This window comes from Amblyomma mixtum, chromosome 3 (genome assembly GCF_055824585.1).
Source record: "Amblyomma mixtum isolate Tamu chromosome 3, ASM5582458v1, whole genome shotgun sequence".
NCBI classification, from domain to species: Eukaryota; Metazoa; Arthropoda; class Arachnida; order Ixodida; family Ixodidae; genus Amblyomma; species Amblyomma mixtum.
Genome location: NC_143014.1, coordinates 117231061 through 117247816, shown reverse-complemented (window position 1 = coordinate 117247816; position 16756 = coordinate 117231061). Strand labels below are relative to the sequence as shown.

Sequence of the window (16756 nt, the reverse complement as noted above, 5' to 3'; positions counted from 1 at the left end):
TGGCGGTTCGGTAGAAAACGCGGATTCTGCCATGGAATCGTGGCTGCGCCACGATACAGTGGCTAGATCTAGTCATCGCAGTCGCGATGCTCTTCGCCCTGTGCGGAATAAATTCTTTTATTGGAGCATTTTTTCACTTATTCAACAAACTGAGCATGAGTGAATATTTGGTGTTAGGCTCGTATGGAAATTAGCAAAGCATTCCTTACAGGTTCGCCTCAAAAAGCTTGTACTGTTACGACTGAGTACAGGTTTTCGGCCCAGCACTAGCGAGGCCATATACAAAACCTAATCTTTCCGGCATGCCCTACGTGGATGCAGTGAAGCGCCGCCAGTTATCCCTCTAGGCATTTATGAAAAACTCCATGGGTGCCAGTATCAGAGGGTTCAAGTCACCTTCGCTCAGTCACAATTCACTTTTCCCTGCAACGATTCCTTTGAGCACATTGTCTTCGCAGACCGACAGGCGACCCCCGAATGCTGTTGACGCATTAGTCATCTTCTTTCGATGTCTTTACAACGTTGGAGGAAGTCACGGCCCTAAAGCCAAATGAGAACTGAGCTGACGTAGTGTGCTGTCTAAGAGGAAGGTGCTTCAACAGAAATTATAGCATTTCGTAACAACGGCAGGAATAAACATTACGTCTGCACAAGCAAAAAAAAATGTCAGATTTGACTACCCACACAACTGGCTAACCGCGTTACTATGAGATCCAGGTTTTTGCATACGCATCTCATATAAATTTACAAAAAGTGTAGTACCAATAAATATATTGCAAGATAGCAAAGGGTTCATTTAGATAGCTTGAAGGCGCCATTCGTACATTTTCATCTATACGCAGAGTTTTGTCAAGCTCACAAAAAAATATAAAGCCTTAGTTAAGTATCTTAATACGCCAGTAAATTACCGCTGAGAGGAAAATTTTCAAGTAGAAGCATCTGATATCTATAATCGGTGCACTAACGCTATATACACCAAAATTTGCATAAAGATACAAGAGAAGGCATGTTCTGGAGGTTTGGCAAGGTAAGGTAATAAAAAAAAAGTGTTAATGTGCTTACACTTAGCTTCATACAGACATTTGAGCATCGTGCTATAAAGACCGGCGGTTGGTTCTGTTCTTAACAGAGTAAAAAGTGGCAACGCGCCGCTGCGAAGACAAGCATTATAAATTATGAGCATAGCTTTTTTCCCCCCTGGATTAGTTCAGACTAGTAGTTGCAGATCCCATATCCAGGTGGTATGCGTAAGTTGAACAACGACGAAAAACTACTCCAAACATATGGAAATATTTTTTTCTTCTATAAGTTGGAAAGGGAAGCAGCGTTAGCATTCGTAAGTTACACGACCACGTGCAGTACATACGTCCATTCATTAGCTAAAAGAAAGTGTCACTTTTTCTATTTATATCTACATTAGCGTCCCAGCTAAAAAAATTGCTGTTATTGCTCGCGGTCTAATTTCGGATGTGACTTACACCACGAGCAACAAAATGATATCAACCCCGTTATATCAGCCTAAGCACAGATGCGCTTCAAAATGGAATGAGCAGAACGGCAGGAGGCGTTCTCACGTTTTGTTGATAAAGCCTGTACTGCCAGTACTGCCAGCAGATCCTCTTCGGTGCCGAAACTTGGGCATGCATTCGTTCCGAGTACAGACTCCTAAAGAATAAAACTGTCATGCAGTTGAAAATTCCTACCTTTGGAGCAAGACTGTAACGTTGCCTCGTTTACTTCTCTTTTACTCATGGTTAACGATAACATGGCATTGGTGGTCACATGTAATAAGGATTCTGATACAAGTAAAGTATGATGCACTTAACTACGCGCTGCCGACAGAGCTGCGTTTGTTACTACATGGGATGCCCAAAAAGTAATGCCCCTTAATTATTTTTCGCGTTCTGAGAAAAATATGTCGCAATAAAACCTGCCGGATTGACAAGGTCGCGCCTTCCGAGTATCTGTATGCATTTTCGGTGCTGTCGCGCAGGTGATGTCCCATACCAGTACACTATAATGATGTAGGTGTCTGCCGCTCGTTACAAAAATCACCTCCCATTTATTTCCTCTTAGGGGCGGAAAAGGAAATTGCGTCTCATTCACGAACATTTGCATGATGTGTATAAAAGTTCCGCACTCGACAGCAGCACTATTATATGCTGGGTTAAGCGATTCAAAGGCTCAGAAAGCGGATAATTAGATCAGCGGTAGATTCTTCTCCGTCACAACAACGCCCACCGCCATGCTGGCATGAAAACCGAAGAGGTGTTTGCCATATTCTGCGGGACTGTACTTCCCTGTGCATTCCTGACTGGGCACCGTCAGATTAATGCGAAAGCATTATATGCCCCATCAGCACAAAAGCCACCGTCCGCCGTCCGTCGACGTCCATGGCACGAAATTCCCCAGTGACGTCGCCATGCCCTCGCATGGCGTCAGCAGTACACCATAAGGTAGCAAGGTAGCGTACAGCAAAGAAAAAAAATAGAGATCACTGCTGCGACCCGCATTAGGAGAATGCTAAAGCATTTACGCCTCCTAGGCACTCGCCGCCTCTCTTCATCATTTTATTTTGTTTGTTAATTTAACTATTGAATTGTTGTAATTATCTGATGCTTTAAATAAACATCGATTTATTTACTCTGATTATGCCTTCTTTTATCTCAATCAACCATTTTCGTTTTTGAAATCTGGCGCCGTGGTTGCTTTCCCGTCTATTACTATATCCCCGTCCAGGCTATTCAACCGTCCAATGGTTTTTGCTGATAATTAATTAACTAATTAATCTATGCCAATGAAACTTTGTTGTTCGATTAATTATTGTTCATCAAATACATTTAAAATCATTTCAAACTTTATTTTGACTCATTTGCCTATTTTTGCACTCTTTTGCGCCCACGACTGTTTTGCCGTCCACTCACTTTATCGACGTCCGCGCTATTTCGACGTCGTTTTTTTTCGACATTTTTGGCTCTAATTAATTCACTAATCATCCTATCGACTTCGTTTTTTTTTTTGTGCAACACCCTGACATCACCCTCTTTCGATTACAACCACTCGTTTGATGCTATCTCTTCTGAGAACGTCACAACTGCTGCGGACACATTTTGTGGACGCGTATTGCGGACACGTTTCGCAGACTCGTTTTGGCGACACGACCCCACCAACATAGCCTGGAAATGCTTTCGCATTAATAAATCTCCTTCCGACGGTGCGGGGAATTGAACGAAGACCCTCCAGATCTCAAGGCGAGCACGCAACCCATAGGCCACAAAACCGCGGCACTCAATGGCGAAAGGTGAACCTAGTGCATGCGCTTCCTTATACGACTGTATGCTAATGAGCAGGTGTGCCATTAGAAAGGAAGGAATCTTTAATGAACCTCGCAACACGCTCGCTATGAGCCAATGCTTTCACATTCAGAGCACGCAATCGGTGTTAAATACCCTCCGTAATTTTTCTCATCCTTCCTGCTATTGAAGGATGCGCTGCGTGGATCCGGATTTGCGGGCGAGAGCGTGCTTTGTTCGACGAAAGCATGGTTCCGCCAGAAGAAGACAACCTGGGACAAAATAGGCATACATTCCTCTCTTTCACGCTGGCGTAAAAACAGAGCATTTGGCGAAGACAATATAGAAAAAATTATCACATATTCGGAAAATATGTGCTCCATACTCCATACAGATTTTATTAGTTTTTAATAAACGGTGCTCGAGAAAAAAATTACAGGGCATTATTTTAAGGGTACCTTCAATCCATTGTAAAATGTAGTAAAATGTAATGTAAAATGTAATAAATAATCGGTGGTCACTACGGCGTCCCTCATATCTTGAGTCGATTTGGGCTGTTAGACCCCCATAAACCTAAACCAAACCAGAATATATACTTTTTATTTCGTAAATATGGGCAGTGAAGCTTTTATGTGTGAGTATATTGAGGCATAATTCTCAAAAAACAAGGCGGATATGAGGGTACATATCTTCGTCTGTTCGAGTTCGTTGGTTGGTTTATGGGGTTTAACGTCCCAAAGTGACTGAGGCTATGAGAGACGCCGTAGTGGAGGGCTCCGGAAATTTCGACCACCTGGGGTTCTTTAACGTGCAATGACATCGCACAGTACACGGGCCTCGAATTTCGATTCCAAAGAAATTCAACCGCCGCGGCCGGGATCGAACCCGCGTCTTTCGGGCCAGCAGCCGAGCACCATAGCCACTGAGCCACCGCGGCGGCCTCGTCTGTTCGAGTAAACCTTCGATTGAAAATTGACGCTTGTACTGTCTGTTTCGTGCGTATCGTGCAAGCCCTTTTCCTTCTGTGATAATATAATTCAGCACGACAGCATTTAATTGTAAAATTTATAGTATCTGGTAGTAAAAAAAAAATAGGCTTCTACTCAAAAATAAGCTCTGAAAATACCGAACGACGCCCACATTTGCTTGAAAAGCACCCATTCAGTTGAGGAAAGTTAGGTACCGTTATAATGCGGAGGGGCAAGGGGACCTGGCCCCGTTGTGATAATAGCTGCGCGTCTTTTTGTTAACGAAAAAATACTAAGAAGCGTCTTCTGATCAAGCAAAGCATACGTTGGGACCGCAGTATAGACATTCCCCTTTCTCTTGAAGCTTATGATCGTTGCTGCGCACCTTCAGAGCTAACTGTCAGATAAGCCCTCATATCATGGCAGACGCTTAGCGATGCAAATTAATGCAATCACATTGATAACGACTGGGCGAAGGGTGGAAGCAACAAGCGGCAAAATATTGTGACCGTGAAACTTAGGAGTCTGCACAAATAACCGCCTCGGTAACGCCCCGCGTCGTTGCTGTCGGTGATACCCCGATAGGGAGTGCATTCAGGCGGGTATTAAAGCCGCGGTCACCCGGCAGTCCGAGTATCCAAAACAACAGCCGTCATCATGGCGATCCAGGCTACGGTTCTTCTAGTGCTAGCTCTGATTGGCAGTTCTATTGGGCAGTTCAGGTTTGTCGGCTTTACTCATTAATACCCATGACAGAGCTGTAAGTTGAATTTGATTCAGTGTTTTTATCAGTGACTGAACTATTCGCTATTTTCACTAAATCGACGTCACGCTACAGCGGCGTGGGGAATGCACAGATATCTGCGCCCCGCTCGCGCCTCGCATGCGCAGACAGGATCCAGCGTACGCCCATAGGCGCTCCGCCCGTACGCCTAGGATGTGTCCATCGAGTTAGCGCTTGAGGATAGATGCGCGCGAAACCACGTCGTTTGCTCCGTTGCGTAAGCGGTTCGCCGGCACATTCAGACATTGTTGTCAGGCCTTTGCTCTAAAATATATCTTATGAGGTCTGTTACATATACTCTTACACTATAACGGGATAGAAGAGCCGCTAAATTCACTTGAGTTGGGGCCAGCAGTACATAGTGAAAATGGGAGGAGCAACTTTTCACGCTGTTGCGGAACGCTGGTAAGACCATGACAGTGCAGTTGACATCAAGCACCGGGCCTGTAAAAGATAATGCACTAGTGTTTTTATGTAGATATTGCAGTGAACGAAGCAACTAACCCTTCGACTTTATTAAAGCAGAAAAATGACTAACACATCGTTTGGGCGCAGGCTCTCTTTTTATTTTTTTTTACCAGTGGCGTATAAGAACCTGTGAAAAGTATTTCTGGCTACGCCACTGCTTCCAAGTAATACAACAAAATAACCCGATGCTTAAAGGCTACAGCATTATTCATTCTTTCTTAGGAAAGGCGCGTTAGCAAGGTTAGCGTTCTGTTCCATACAAAATAAACATTGCTCTTTCTATTGCACATTTTTTTCAGTATCCAGCTTGGATGGACCGTTCCCAACGAAACAGTGACTTTCGCACCAGCCAATAATGGTCATCCCATCCCCGTAGATCTCGCCAACTTCGAGAATGTAAGGCAAATGCGGCACCACCTTTATTTTATTTCTTACTAATCACTCCCTAGTTAATCGACATCCGACTCTCATCAACCAGGGCACAATGAGTATTAAAGGTGTCTTGAAACACCTTTTTTTTATCGATCTGGAGAAACGCCTTGGTGATTGTAGGGCTATTACCAGTGACGCAGTACCGACATGCTTTTTCCAAATTGCGGCACAGAACGTGAGAAAAGTGAAGAAGTCTAGAATGACTAGTTTCACCCTTTAGCAAGCAGTCGCCATGGCTTCTCCGTCGACCTGCACATCCAGGAGCATCGCCACACCTGCCAAAGCCGTCTCCTGTACCGTTTCCCATGACGACCTGGCAGCCCTAAAGCATGAGCGGCGGTGTTTGCGGCAGCGCTGGGGGAGGGCGGTTAAAATGCGGTAAAGAGGTGGTCATAACTGTATGCGGTGCCATCATTGTACTGCCGAGAGTACTTGCGGCAAGAGGCACGAGAGTAACAGCTGACTGATTCAACAAACGTTGGATTCAGTTTAGAGGAGTCCGGCTAAAGGGAGTCCGTAGTGCCCGTCCAGTCCGGCTCCTCTATGACTTTGTGAGCAGCCGAAAGAAAGGAAGGGGATCTTTGTGCGAGCTTTGTACGCATCCACACCTTGCCTAAGAGCTGTGCAGCCTGACAGAGATTAGCACGGTGGAACACCCGACTCCTGAGACGTGTCATCTCTCCATGTCTAAGAGGTGGTACAGAGTACAAGGTTAGGGCTTCTTTAATGCTCGGAGCAGCACTTTATGGCATCGCTGGAAGTCATCGTACGCACGCAACTTGTCCTACTGGCACTAAAAAAAATTCACGGGGACACAATGCGATAGCTTAGAGCCTCACTGTGCGCCCTTATGCACTATACAACATAGCAGACATTACACTGAGACTTAGCATACATTTTATTTCATTTTGTAGACGCCCATGCATGGACCGGTTGACGGTTCAACTCCCGATTCATGGCTGGCTCAAGCTGCAACTAGCAATTGACCCCTCCCTAGTATAAACAACGTAATGTCAAAAGGACGGTGTCCGCTAGGCAAAATCGGTTTCTCTTCTGTGCCGATTCTGCACGTGCCGGACGTTCCTCAACCAGCTTTCTTCCCCTGATTGGAGACTGCTAGGTGTGCCTCGCAACCTTCCTTCTCAAGATAAGAGCCGCCTCGGTATACGTCCCCCCTGCTTGACCATGCTGCCACAAGTCGCATGTTTTGCACACCAGACTAGGAACATAGGAACATGTGCGTTGATAACGTAGGCCGGGAGAGGTCTTTTCAGTGCTAGAAACCACGCAGATTCGAATACTACCAGTCTCGGACTTGCGCAAAAATTTGGCGGCCCACAATCTACGCCAGCAACGCCTCATCAGGAAAAATATGGGGTGTCCTTTCTCTGGGTGTGCCTTTATATATATATATATATATATATATATATATATATATATATATATATATATATATATATATATATATATATATATATATATATATATACATTATGAAAGAAGCCAACAGCCACAGAAACCAAGGGGCAAAGGGGATTTTTAATTTATTTACTTTGTGGTGTTGATCAATTTGAGAATATTACTGAATATGTTATCCCTTAAAGCTAATTGATTAGAAAAGCAGAAGAATATATACATATATATATATATATATATATATATATATATATATATATATATATCCTTTTTCACTCTAAAAACGCTGGTCCTCCAGCCGAAACGTCGTGAATTAAATCCTGTTAAGTTTTTCAATTTCTGGTGACTATCTTATATTGATCAATCAGCTGCCAAGAAATCATTTTTGATATATATATATATATATATATATATATATATATATATATATATATATATATATATATATAGTTATCTTTAAGCGATAAAATATTCACTAATAATACCCACTGATCAGCAACACACCCGAGGCCCTCATTAAGCTTAAAGACCGCCTCATTTCACTTCCCTTGTCTGCTTAACTGCTTAGCGAGGGCATCGGTTCTGGGAGGCATGATGCCATAGGAAGCGTAAGAGGGTTCTCGCATTGCTTCCGCCCTCGCCTTTCGATGACGTTCCACGTCACACCAGCGGTAATACAGGACGTACTACATCCGCCGCTTATGGACGAAGGTAGCGCTGGTGAACACTCTCAAGGTTAAATCAGAAGTAAACTTAAATACCCCCGAAAGCAAAAGATCCGACAGCCGTCGCCGTAGCTCAGTTGATAGAGCACCGGACGCGTAATTCGGAGGTCGTTGGTTCGGCTGCCACCGGCGGCATGTGGTTGTTTTTCCTTCTGCTTTTCTAATCAGTTACCTTTAAGCGATAAAATATTCACCAATAATCTCTATTGATCAAAACCACAAATTAAAAAAAAATCTCCTATGCTCCTTGGTTTCTGTGGCTGTTCGCTTCTGTCTTATGTATAACTAGCCCCTCATTTCCCTTCCCTTGTCATGTAATATATATATATATATATATATATATATATATATATATATATATATATATATATATGATGAATTTGATTGTACGATTTGGAAAACCCAGCTTGAAACAAAATTCCAATTCTATTCGTTCAATTTGTACTACCACATGTGAATCCAGCCAGGAAAGTCCCCTAATGTGTGACGATGGCAGAGCTTGGTTTTTTTCTCTAACGGAGCTTCTATGTCATCACATAACAGAATAATCTGCTCCACGTGGAGCGCCCCAAGGGGTATTAAAACAACTGTGTCGCCCATTGAGCTGTCGTTGAGGTGTACAATCGAAGCTCGTTACAACAGATTCGCATTATCCATAAAAACGAGTCTGTTGTACCCGGAGTGCGCTTTATGCGAAAGAAGAGGAAAGGCACAATTTTATAGAGTCCTTTTGGGACGCAATTTCTCAAAACTTTTTTGTTGTTATAAAACGACTGCCTGATTCTTTTAATGATCCGGGAGAAACTTTGCATTGCATTTCTAGTGCGTATTTGCAGACAATCAGCAGAATTGATTTCTTGCTGCTCTAGAATCCCTTGATTGTCTAGATGTGCCAAATGGGTGCGTGCAAAATCTCTAACAAAAACGATTTTTTTGCAACAAAGCTTTATCACTTATAAAAAAGCTCACAAATGATGGACATGACACGCAACCGGCAGATGGCATTGCAATGCAGTCTTCTCGTCTTCTCTTTAGTTTTCTCTTTTCACTCTAAGTGCCAGCGCTAGCATCGGAACGGCCTTATTTTCGTCATTTGTCTTGGAAGTCGGTGGTGCGGCCATAATTGCTCCTGACAGCCGCGTACAAATGAGAATTGGAAATCCGCGTATATTGTTACGTCGTGGGAGATGGCAGGTGTTCACTTCGACTGATCTCCATCCGCCAGCCCCACTCACCTAATCCGCACTTGCCGAGTGGGGTAAGGATAGGAAACGCTCCGTCTCTCGGCTATAGAAGGTGGCATCCTCACGCGCTTTGACGGCACAGTTCACAACACTGGTGGTGTTGACAATTGGGGCTCCATGCCCAACCGGGGAAGGGGCATGACTGTGAAGTATTGTTTTTGACAAGTGGGAACCCACACCAATGTCCGTTGTAAAGGATGTTCTGGACAAAATTTTACCAAAAATTTAGTCCACTGTATGCGATAATCTATTGTAACCGGTCCGTTAAAACCAAAACATGTTGGATTTAAAATGTATGGTGACCAAACAAAAATTCGTCACAAGTCCGTAATATCCGGCTGTCCGCTTTAACCGGGTTCGTTGTAACGAGCGCCGGCTGTACCACCACTCCGCACTCTTATCAAAACTTTGCATTTCTGACTCTCGCCTTCGCTTGGGTGATCGGTATATATGGACAAGCTGTGGCAATATGACCGCTCTTGCCAGCAATTCTGGACGCTTTTCAATCTTACGCATCAACATTCGCATTTCCCGTACATTAATTTTTCGCTCACTTTCCCGCACAGACGCAGTTCTTCGGAGTCGTGACTATTGGCACCCCACCCCAGTCTTTCAAGCTACTCATGGACACTGGCTCCAGTAACTTCTGGGTGCCGTCTGTAAAATGCGGTTCTAGCATGCAATGTGGTGAGTATTTCTTTACTTCTTTACTTATTTATTTGTTCACAATGTCATCTGTTCGATCGAGACCCCCCGTGAGATTTCGCAGCCGTCGTCCCTACGATGTCATCACAGAGCACGGTCACACGATCCACTGCGACATTTTTTTCGTCTACATCACCCTCATTTATACAGATGATGCTGAAAGTCGTGTGACATTACGTGAACGCCTTTTCAACTTTTATTTCCTTATTTGTTTATTTTTTGCTTCAAAAATTCGTTTTAGCCTATACCTCGCAATTTTCAATCCCACTCCGCCCCCCCCCCCCCCCCCCCCCCCCACACACACAAAAAAAAGTAGGCGCCCGGGTTTCAGTTAAAGTTTTCGCTCTGGCTGGTAGCACAGGCTCTAGTCGGTGACAGAGAGGGAATCATCAATCAAGCGACATGACAAGGGCCCAAAAAGATCGAAAGACGAAAGTCATGTCAATCTCATTCTGAGAAGTGTTCATTCACTTTTATCAGTATTACGGGACAAATAGCGAGCGGCACCGAATTTGTCACGCATTTTGTTGAGTCGGAAGAACAGTGCTGCCTTCCATTGAGCGTGTGGCTACTGCTGAACCGATAAAATTCGGCGTTGCCAGACAGATGACGTAGATTCTCTACGGCGACGTGTGCGTCATTTCTAGCCACTCTTTCACCCACTTTCGCATTCGTACTTCGCGGCAGCACTTTTAAGTCCGCCCTGCAGAGTCCTCCTGGGTAATAAGCTACGCTCACCTTGATAGCAGTTAAGAACAGCTACACCACATACCAGGCCACATAGGTAAAACGATAGGTTATCATGTCAGCTAGGTGAGCCTTGAAGAATTGGGAACTGCAGAAGAAGGAAAAGTAGAAGACGAAAGCATCAAGGAAGGTAGCTTTATGAAGCACTGGGTCATTTAAGGACAGTCAGTGAAAATGGATTTCTTCAGGAGTTGCAAATGCATCTTCGTAACTGGGTCGCATAACGCCTGTGACTAAAGCATCCATTTAGCCCGGTCGCCAACACCTTTTTTGGTCGCAGATCACCACGCAAAATACGACATCAGCAAATCCAGCACTTACGTCGCGAACGGGCGCACCATCAGGATCCGCTACAGCGGCGGTGTGGTACGCGGCATCACGAGCATCGACAACTTGGGTGTCGGGTCGGGTGTCGTGAAGCAGTACAAGTTCGCCGAGATGACGCACGCTGACGGCAAGCTGTTCAGGACCGCCAAGTACGACTAAATCTTTGGCATGGCCTACCCGAGCATTTCGCAGAACGCCCAGCTGCCGCTCTTCGACGCCATGGTGAAGCAGGGCGTCGTGCGCCTGCCCGTATTCTCGCTCCACCTGTCCAAGCAACCCAGCGAGCACAACGGCGGGGAAATCTACTTCGGCGGAGTCAATCCGCATCGCCACACGGGCGACGTCAGTTACGTCCCTGTCACCAAGACCGGTCACTGGCAGATCATGATGCACAAGTATGGTTTGACTCGTGTTTTCTCTTGGCAAACTTCTGACTCTTCCTTAGTGCTGCTGTAGCGCAATGAGACAGGCGAGTAGCTGGCGCCCTTCAGCAATGCGCACATTCATTTTGACATGCACTTAATAACAACAATAACACGGAAAGCAAAGGCTTCTCGTCAGCAGTGTCTAAACCGTCATTGTAAAGAGGTCCTGAGGGAAAGAATCCAACTCCCATGTCAAGGTCGGGAGCTGGCCTGAAAGCAGTGAAGGGATTCTGTCTGCATTTGTAATAATATTTATTGGACATGGTGAGAAGAAAGGCGTAGCAGCTGCCTCACTCGAGATGGATACCCGAACAGTGCCGTGAGGGACGGGAAGAAGGAAGAGGTGAAGGGAGCGAGAAAGGGCCACCTTAGTTAAGCAAGGCTGGTTTACAATCCTGCCTTGCTTTCAAATGTATCTGCTGAAAACGGAATGCCAAAAGAGCTTTGCTATTTAATGATTTTCTGGTACAATGGTTACCAGCAACAGAAAAACACTGTTCCTAAGGCAACAAAACGATGTCATTGGCGCCGCTGCCTGTCGATCCCCCAACGTGTGATCCCCCCCACACACAGAAAAAAAAAAAATTAAACCAGCACTGCTTCTCTGCGGCATATGCTGTTCAATGCTGTTATGTGACGCAATTGTCTGGATGACATCTAGTTTCGAGGCATTGGTTTAACCCCTCATGCTGGCTTAGCCACAGCGAAAGAACTGTTCAGTGCTGCCTTTATTGCCCTCTGTAACAAGAGAGCAGGAAACACCTGTTAAAGAGATGATATATAAAAAAAGACTCAGCAATTGGTTTTAATCAAAAAAGTCAAAACTTTAACGGAATCCAGCCAAAAGCGCCCCGCGTCCGAGCACCTCACATTGTGGATGCGTGGGAGAAATGCAATCTTTCGCAGCAAGCTTCATTAACGGATTCCGTTCATCTCTCCCATTTATTTTTATTTTCTTCTTTGCGCTAATTTACGTGCTTCGTTCTCTTTTTTGCAGCATAGACGTGAAAGGCACAAAACTGTGCTTTCGTGGCTGCGACGCCGTGGTTGATTCAGGAACATCTTTTCTCACGGGCCCGAAACAAGAAGTGGAAAGCCTGCACAGAGCTATTGGTGCTAAGCGGACGGGTGCCGGATACGTACGTGCACTACAAAGTCTATCCAAATCCGTCGGCACTTCTCTCATGTGCCCTATCCAAATCTAGCGTGGGTTATCATTTGCGAGATGGAATGTAGCAGTTCACAGCTTCCCAAAAAACTTTGAAGCTTGTACATCCACTCATAAATTTCATGCTTGAAATTTAAGCTTCTCGCTTTCGCATTGCCTGCTCCGCTTTCAGTATTAGGTCGACTGCAACGGAATTCCTAGGCTGCCGGCGGTCACCTTCAACCTCAACGAGAAATCCTATCCTCTGCAAGGAGATGACTAAACCATTATGGTAAGCTTCTCACTAGAAAGCAATTCGAAGGAAAAGAAAATTTTATTTACAGGCTTGTAAGCTATAGATGTGAAGTTGTAACGTTCCCATCCCGATACCACGCTGATTTTGCCTCGCCTCCACCCAGATTCCGCTCCAGTCCGGTGGCGTCAAGTGCTTCACGCGTATCTCCGAGGCAGACAGCTCGAGCTCGCGACTATGGGTCCTCGGAGCGGTGTTCACGCCGAAGTACTACACCGTGTTCGACAGGAGCCAGAACCGGGTTGGATTCGCCCCTGCCGTGTAGTTGCACGTCTTCGCGGTTTGCGTGGAACGACACGCAACCCCCATTGCGCACTTCAATGTAAAGAGGGCGACCAAATAAAAGCGTCCGTACTGGATGCTCCGCTCTCTTTTCTCTTCGCATAATTCACATGCGCAGACGTTAACTGCATTGCGCATGCGCGGATGCAAGTGGAAGCGAAAGCTGCAATGGTTCTGCGCTTTGTTCGGGATCACTCAGCTTGCAGCTTGAATGCGGCATTTGCCTCTGCTCCGGCTGCGATTGTTCAGCGAAAGGCGAAGACGCGTACAATCAGACACAGTGCAGGGAAGCAGAGTCGTGCATTGTGCGGGGACGCTCAAGAGACACAAACATCTCTGATACAGGGGCCATCATCTCCCTCTCATTACAATCGAGCGACGCTACGCCCTCCGTGGTCTTGCATTCAAGTGCCCATGAAGGTAGAAAGGTAAAAAACTTGTATGGAAGACCGCCGAGATGATAGGGTCGGCGATATGAGCAATTTGTCCATAGTCCTCTCTTTGGAAGTTCCCACAGCAGAGCACGGCCTGTGCAGACGAGGCCGATGCGGCAGAGATAACAGAGGCGAAATAAAGTGTCCCACTTACTAGAGCACGTCCCCTATACGCTCTGAACACCGCGTGCAGTTGTTATTAGGACTTGGGCACGAGTACCGCAAGGATGGTGTTTGCAGGGCCCACCGTCATTCCGAGCTGGAAAGCTATAGTTAGTCGAGCAATATCGCGGCATCCACTAATGTAATGATTCGATGAGTAGGGGACGCCTGCCGCTTCCGCAGTTCTGCGAAGGAAGGCAGAATACTCGGTGCGTAGCGCACCTGGTCTTGAAGATGAAAGCGGAGCGTCGAGGCGCCATACAAGCCCCGCAGCCCAGCGACTGTTTCTGCCATGCACGCGATGTCTATTGACAAAAACAGCACGTGTTTGCAGGTCGACTACCAGCAAAGTTAGTGCTAAGCACATGAAAAAAAAAGTTAAGAAATACTGACACCAAGCAATAATTTATTTTCAACCCAACGTTGAAACCCAACGGGAACGTTCCCCTCCGCGTACGTTAATGGACTTCCCCACGTGTTAGCAAAGGGAAAGCGAATGCCGCTCTCTGCTGCTGCTGGCTCGCATTCCAGCCACCCCTGAAGAAGGGACCGAGTTGTTCTCGAAACGTTGGGTTGAAAATAAATTATTGGTTGGTGACAGTGTTTCTTAACTTTTGTTTCAAAACCCAACCAGGCGGATTTCTGTCAAAGATATTTTCATGCTAACGACATACTTTAAAAAACACGACCACCTGGGGCATGCTATTTGACAGTTTTGCTTCTTTCCGCAGGCAGGCACTATCAATCTAATTATACGATGATTCTTACTGCTTTTTTTTTTCAGTTCAGATTGTTCGCTCCAACAATTCTTTTTGATTGAGTCGATCCTAAGTAAGGTAAAAACTATTCAGTTCTAGCTCACCCGTCCTGAACAAGTAGTTGGGCCTTATCCAGGGTGTCATAACAACGGTCGAAGCCCAAAAATCTCTGGATGCAGCTTTCAATGCACGCCTTCATTCAGACCTTGTTCAGAACAGCAACATACCCTTTCGGAGGTATAAAAAACACATTATAGGTTGAAAAGAGAGAACTCGCGTCAGCCCGTTTCGTGTGAAGCAGCCGGATGAGTGGCCGCACCACTCATTCCTGCATTTGTGTTTGATACGAATGGTAGAAAAAGCATTAGGGCTTGTATGAGTCTCATCAGGTAACATATCCAGGACATGTACTCCTTGTTTACGTCACGCTCATCGAACGAATGCCCAAAGACTTCACCTATCCTGTTTGTACACAACATATTTTTTCATGTTTTTTACGGAAGAAGGCCCGGGAAAATTCCACATGCCGACATTCAGCCGACGGCTTCTTGCACGTGGGAGCCCTTTTATTGCCACGAGACCCTCAGCGCGCATCTGCGAATCCTACGCGGTCTTTTTCGCGGTCGAACACGGTGAAGTAGCGGCCGAGGAACGGGTCGCCCAGGTTCCAGAGTGGCCCGCGGCTGCCAGGGAAGTCGTAGCTCTTTATGTAGACAACACACGAGAGCTTGTCGCCGCGCTTGACCTGAAAGGTGGCGAGAAAAAGGAATACGTTTCATCGACTCGCACTACTGTGTGTTGTCCATCGAAAATGCATAGCTCTCTCGCCCGGGCATCCATCTATCACCTACTAAACTACGTACTGGAGAAGAATTAGTTTTCGAGTCAGTTGATGCACGATCCAAGAGAAATGCACCGTCTGTTATACGGCTGCAGTTCTATTGGACCACGTACTGCACCACTGTCTAGTAAAATGCGGACACAAATTCATTTTTTTTTATTTAGCATCGTTTCTCTTGACCAACAATTTTGTACAGATTTTCCCGTTTGTTTTGTCTTTCTACGCAGTATTTTTCCCGTGGTGAAACGCTGTGCTGATTCCTTCCTTATATTTCTTTATTTCCTCTGGGGTGCATTGGTTTGGTTTGGTTTGGTTTGGTTTATTGGGGTTTAACGTCCCAAATCGACTGAGGCTATGAGAGACGCCGTAGTGAAGGGCTCCGGAAATTTCGACCACCTGGGGTTCTTTAACGTGCACTGACATCGCACAGCACACGGGCCTCTAGAATTTCGCCTTCAAGAAATTCAGCCGCCGCGGCCGGGATCGAACCCGCGTCTTTCGGGTCAGCAGCCGAGCGCCGTAACTACTGAGCCACCGCGGCGGGGGCTGGGGTGCATTCGTACAGGAATATAAGAGCAGCAGTAAAGTAATGTGACCGAACCCGCCTTGCAGTATATGGCTACAAGCAATTGAAGAAGCAGCACGAGGCATTCGTGCATTCTCAGCACTAAATTACACAACAAAAACTTCACATCTGACTTTCCACCACCGCTGTTAACGAAGGTGGGCGAAAGAAGAAAACAATAGGTTTACCTTCACTATGTAGTCCTTTGGCTCCAACACCAGAGACTTGCCTCCAATTGTGATTACTAGCTCAGGCAGGCTGCTCGCATTTCTGCAGTCAACTTGACTCTGTACAAAAGATAATTGCTGCTTTTGTGCGAAGAATTAATTGGTGAAAAATATGGCCTGGATACATTAGCACTACGTACCAGATCCGTTGAGTAGCGCGTAGCACCCAATAGCTCCAGTAGCCTCTTGACGTCTCCCGAAGGCCCAGTGATGGTCGAGCAGCCAGTGTCCACCATGACTTCACAGCCCCCGCTGCAGAACTCGTGGCCACTGAGTGCGAGGCTGTCCGACGACGCAGAAATCAGACGCGCTTTTTCAAGCTGGCATTCGTACGCGCTCGGGTAAACAGCTACTTTAAATTCATTCTTGTTACGCGGAAAGAACAAAGTAAACTGACTTTACTACGATGGTGAGCGAAGTTGCTGCTTCAGTGTTTGGTTTCTTTATATTGTCAAGCATTTTGCACACCGTACAACGTGCTCCAAAAGTTTAC

General features: G+C 45.8%; 1 protein-coding gene and 1 pseudogene across 2 annotated transcripts in view; one reads left to right on the top strand and one right to left on the bottom strand.

Moving 5' to 3' along the window:
• Positions 1–4918: 4918 nt before the first annotated feature.
• Positions 4919–13259, top strand: LOC149351533 (lysosomal aspartic protease-like; annotated as a pseudogene).
• A 1954-nt stretch (positions 13260–15213) lies between these two features.
• LOC149351532 (lysosomal aspartic protease-like) overlaps positions 15214–16756 on the bottom strand; it is a 30851-nt gene continuing 29308 nt past the window's right edge. For both annotated transcript variants that reach the window (XM_089577043.1, XM_089577042.1), the window contains exons 5-7: positions 16404–16545; positions 16225–16323; positions 15214–15375 (exon numbers count right to left, since the gene is read on the bottom strand). In XM_089577043.1, coding sequence (XP_089433169.1) covers positions 15214–15375; positions 16225–16323; positions 16404–16545 — 403 coding nt within the window. The remainder of the gene's footprint in view (positions 15376–16224; positions 16324–16403; positions 16546–16756) is intronic.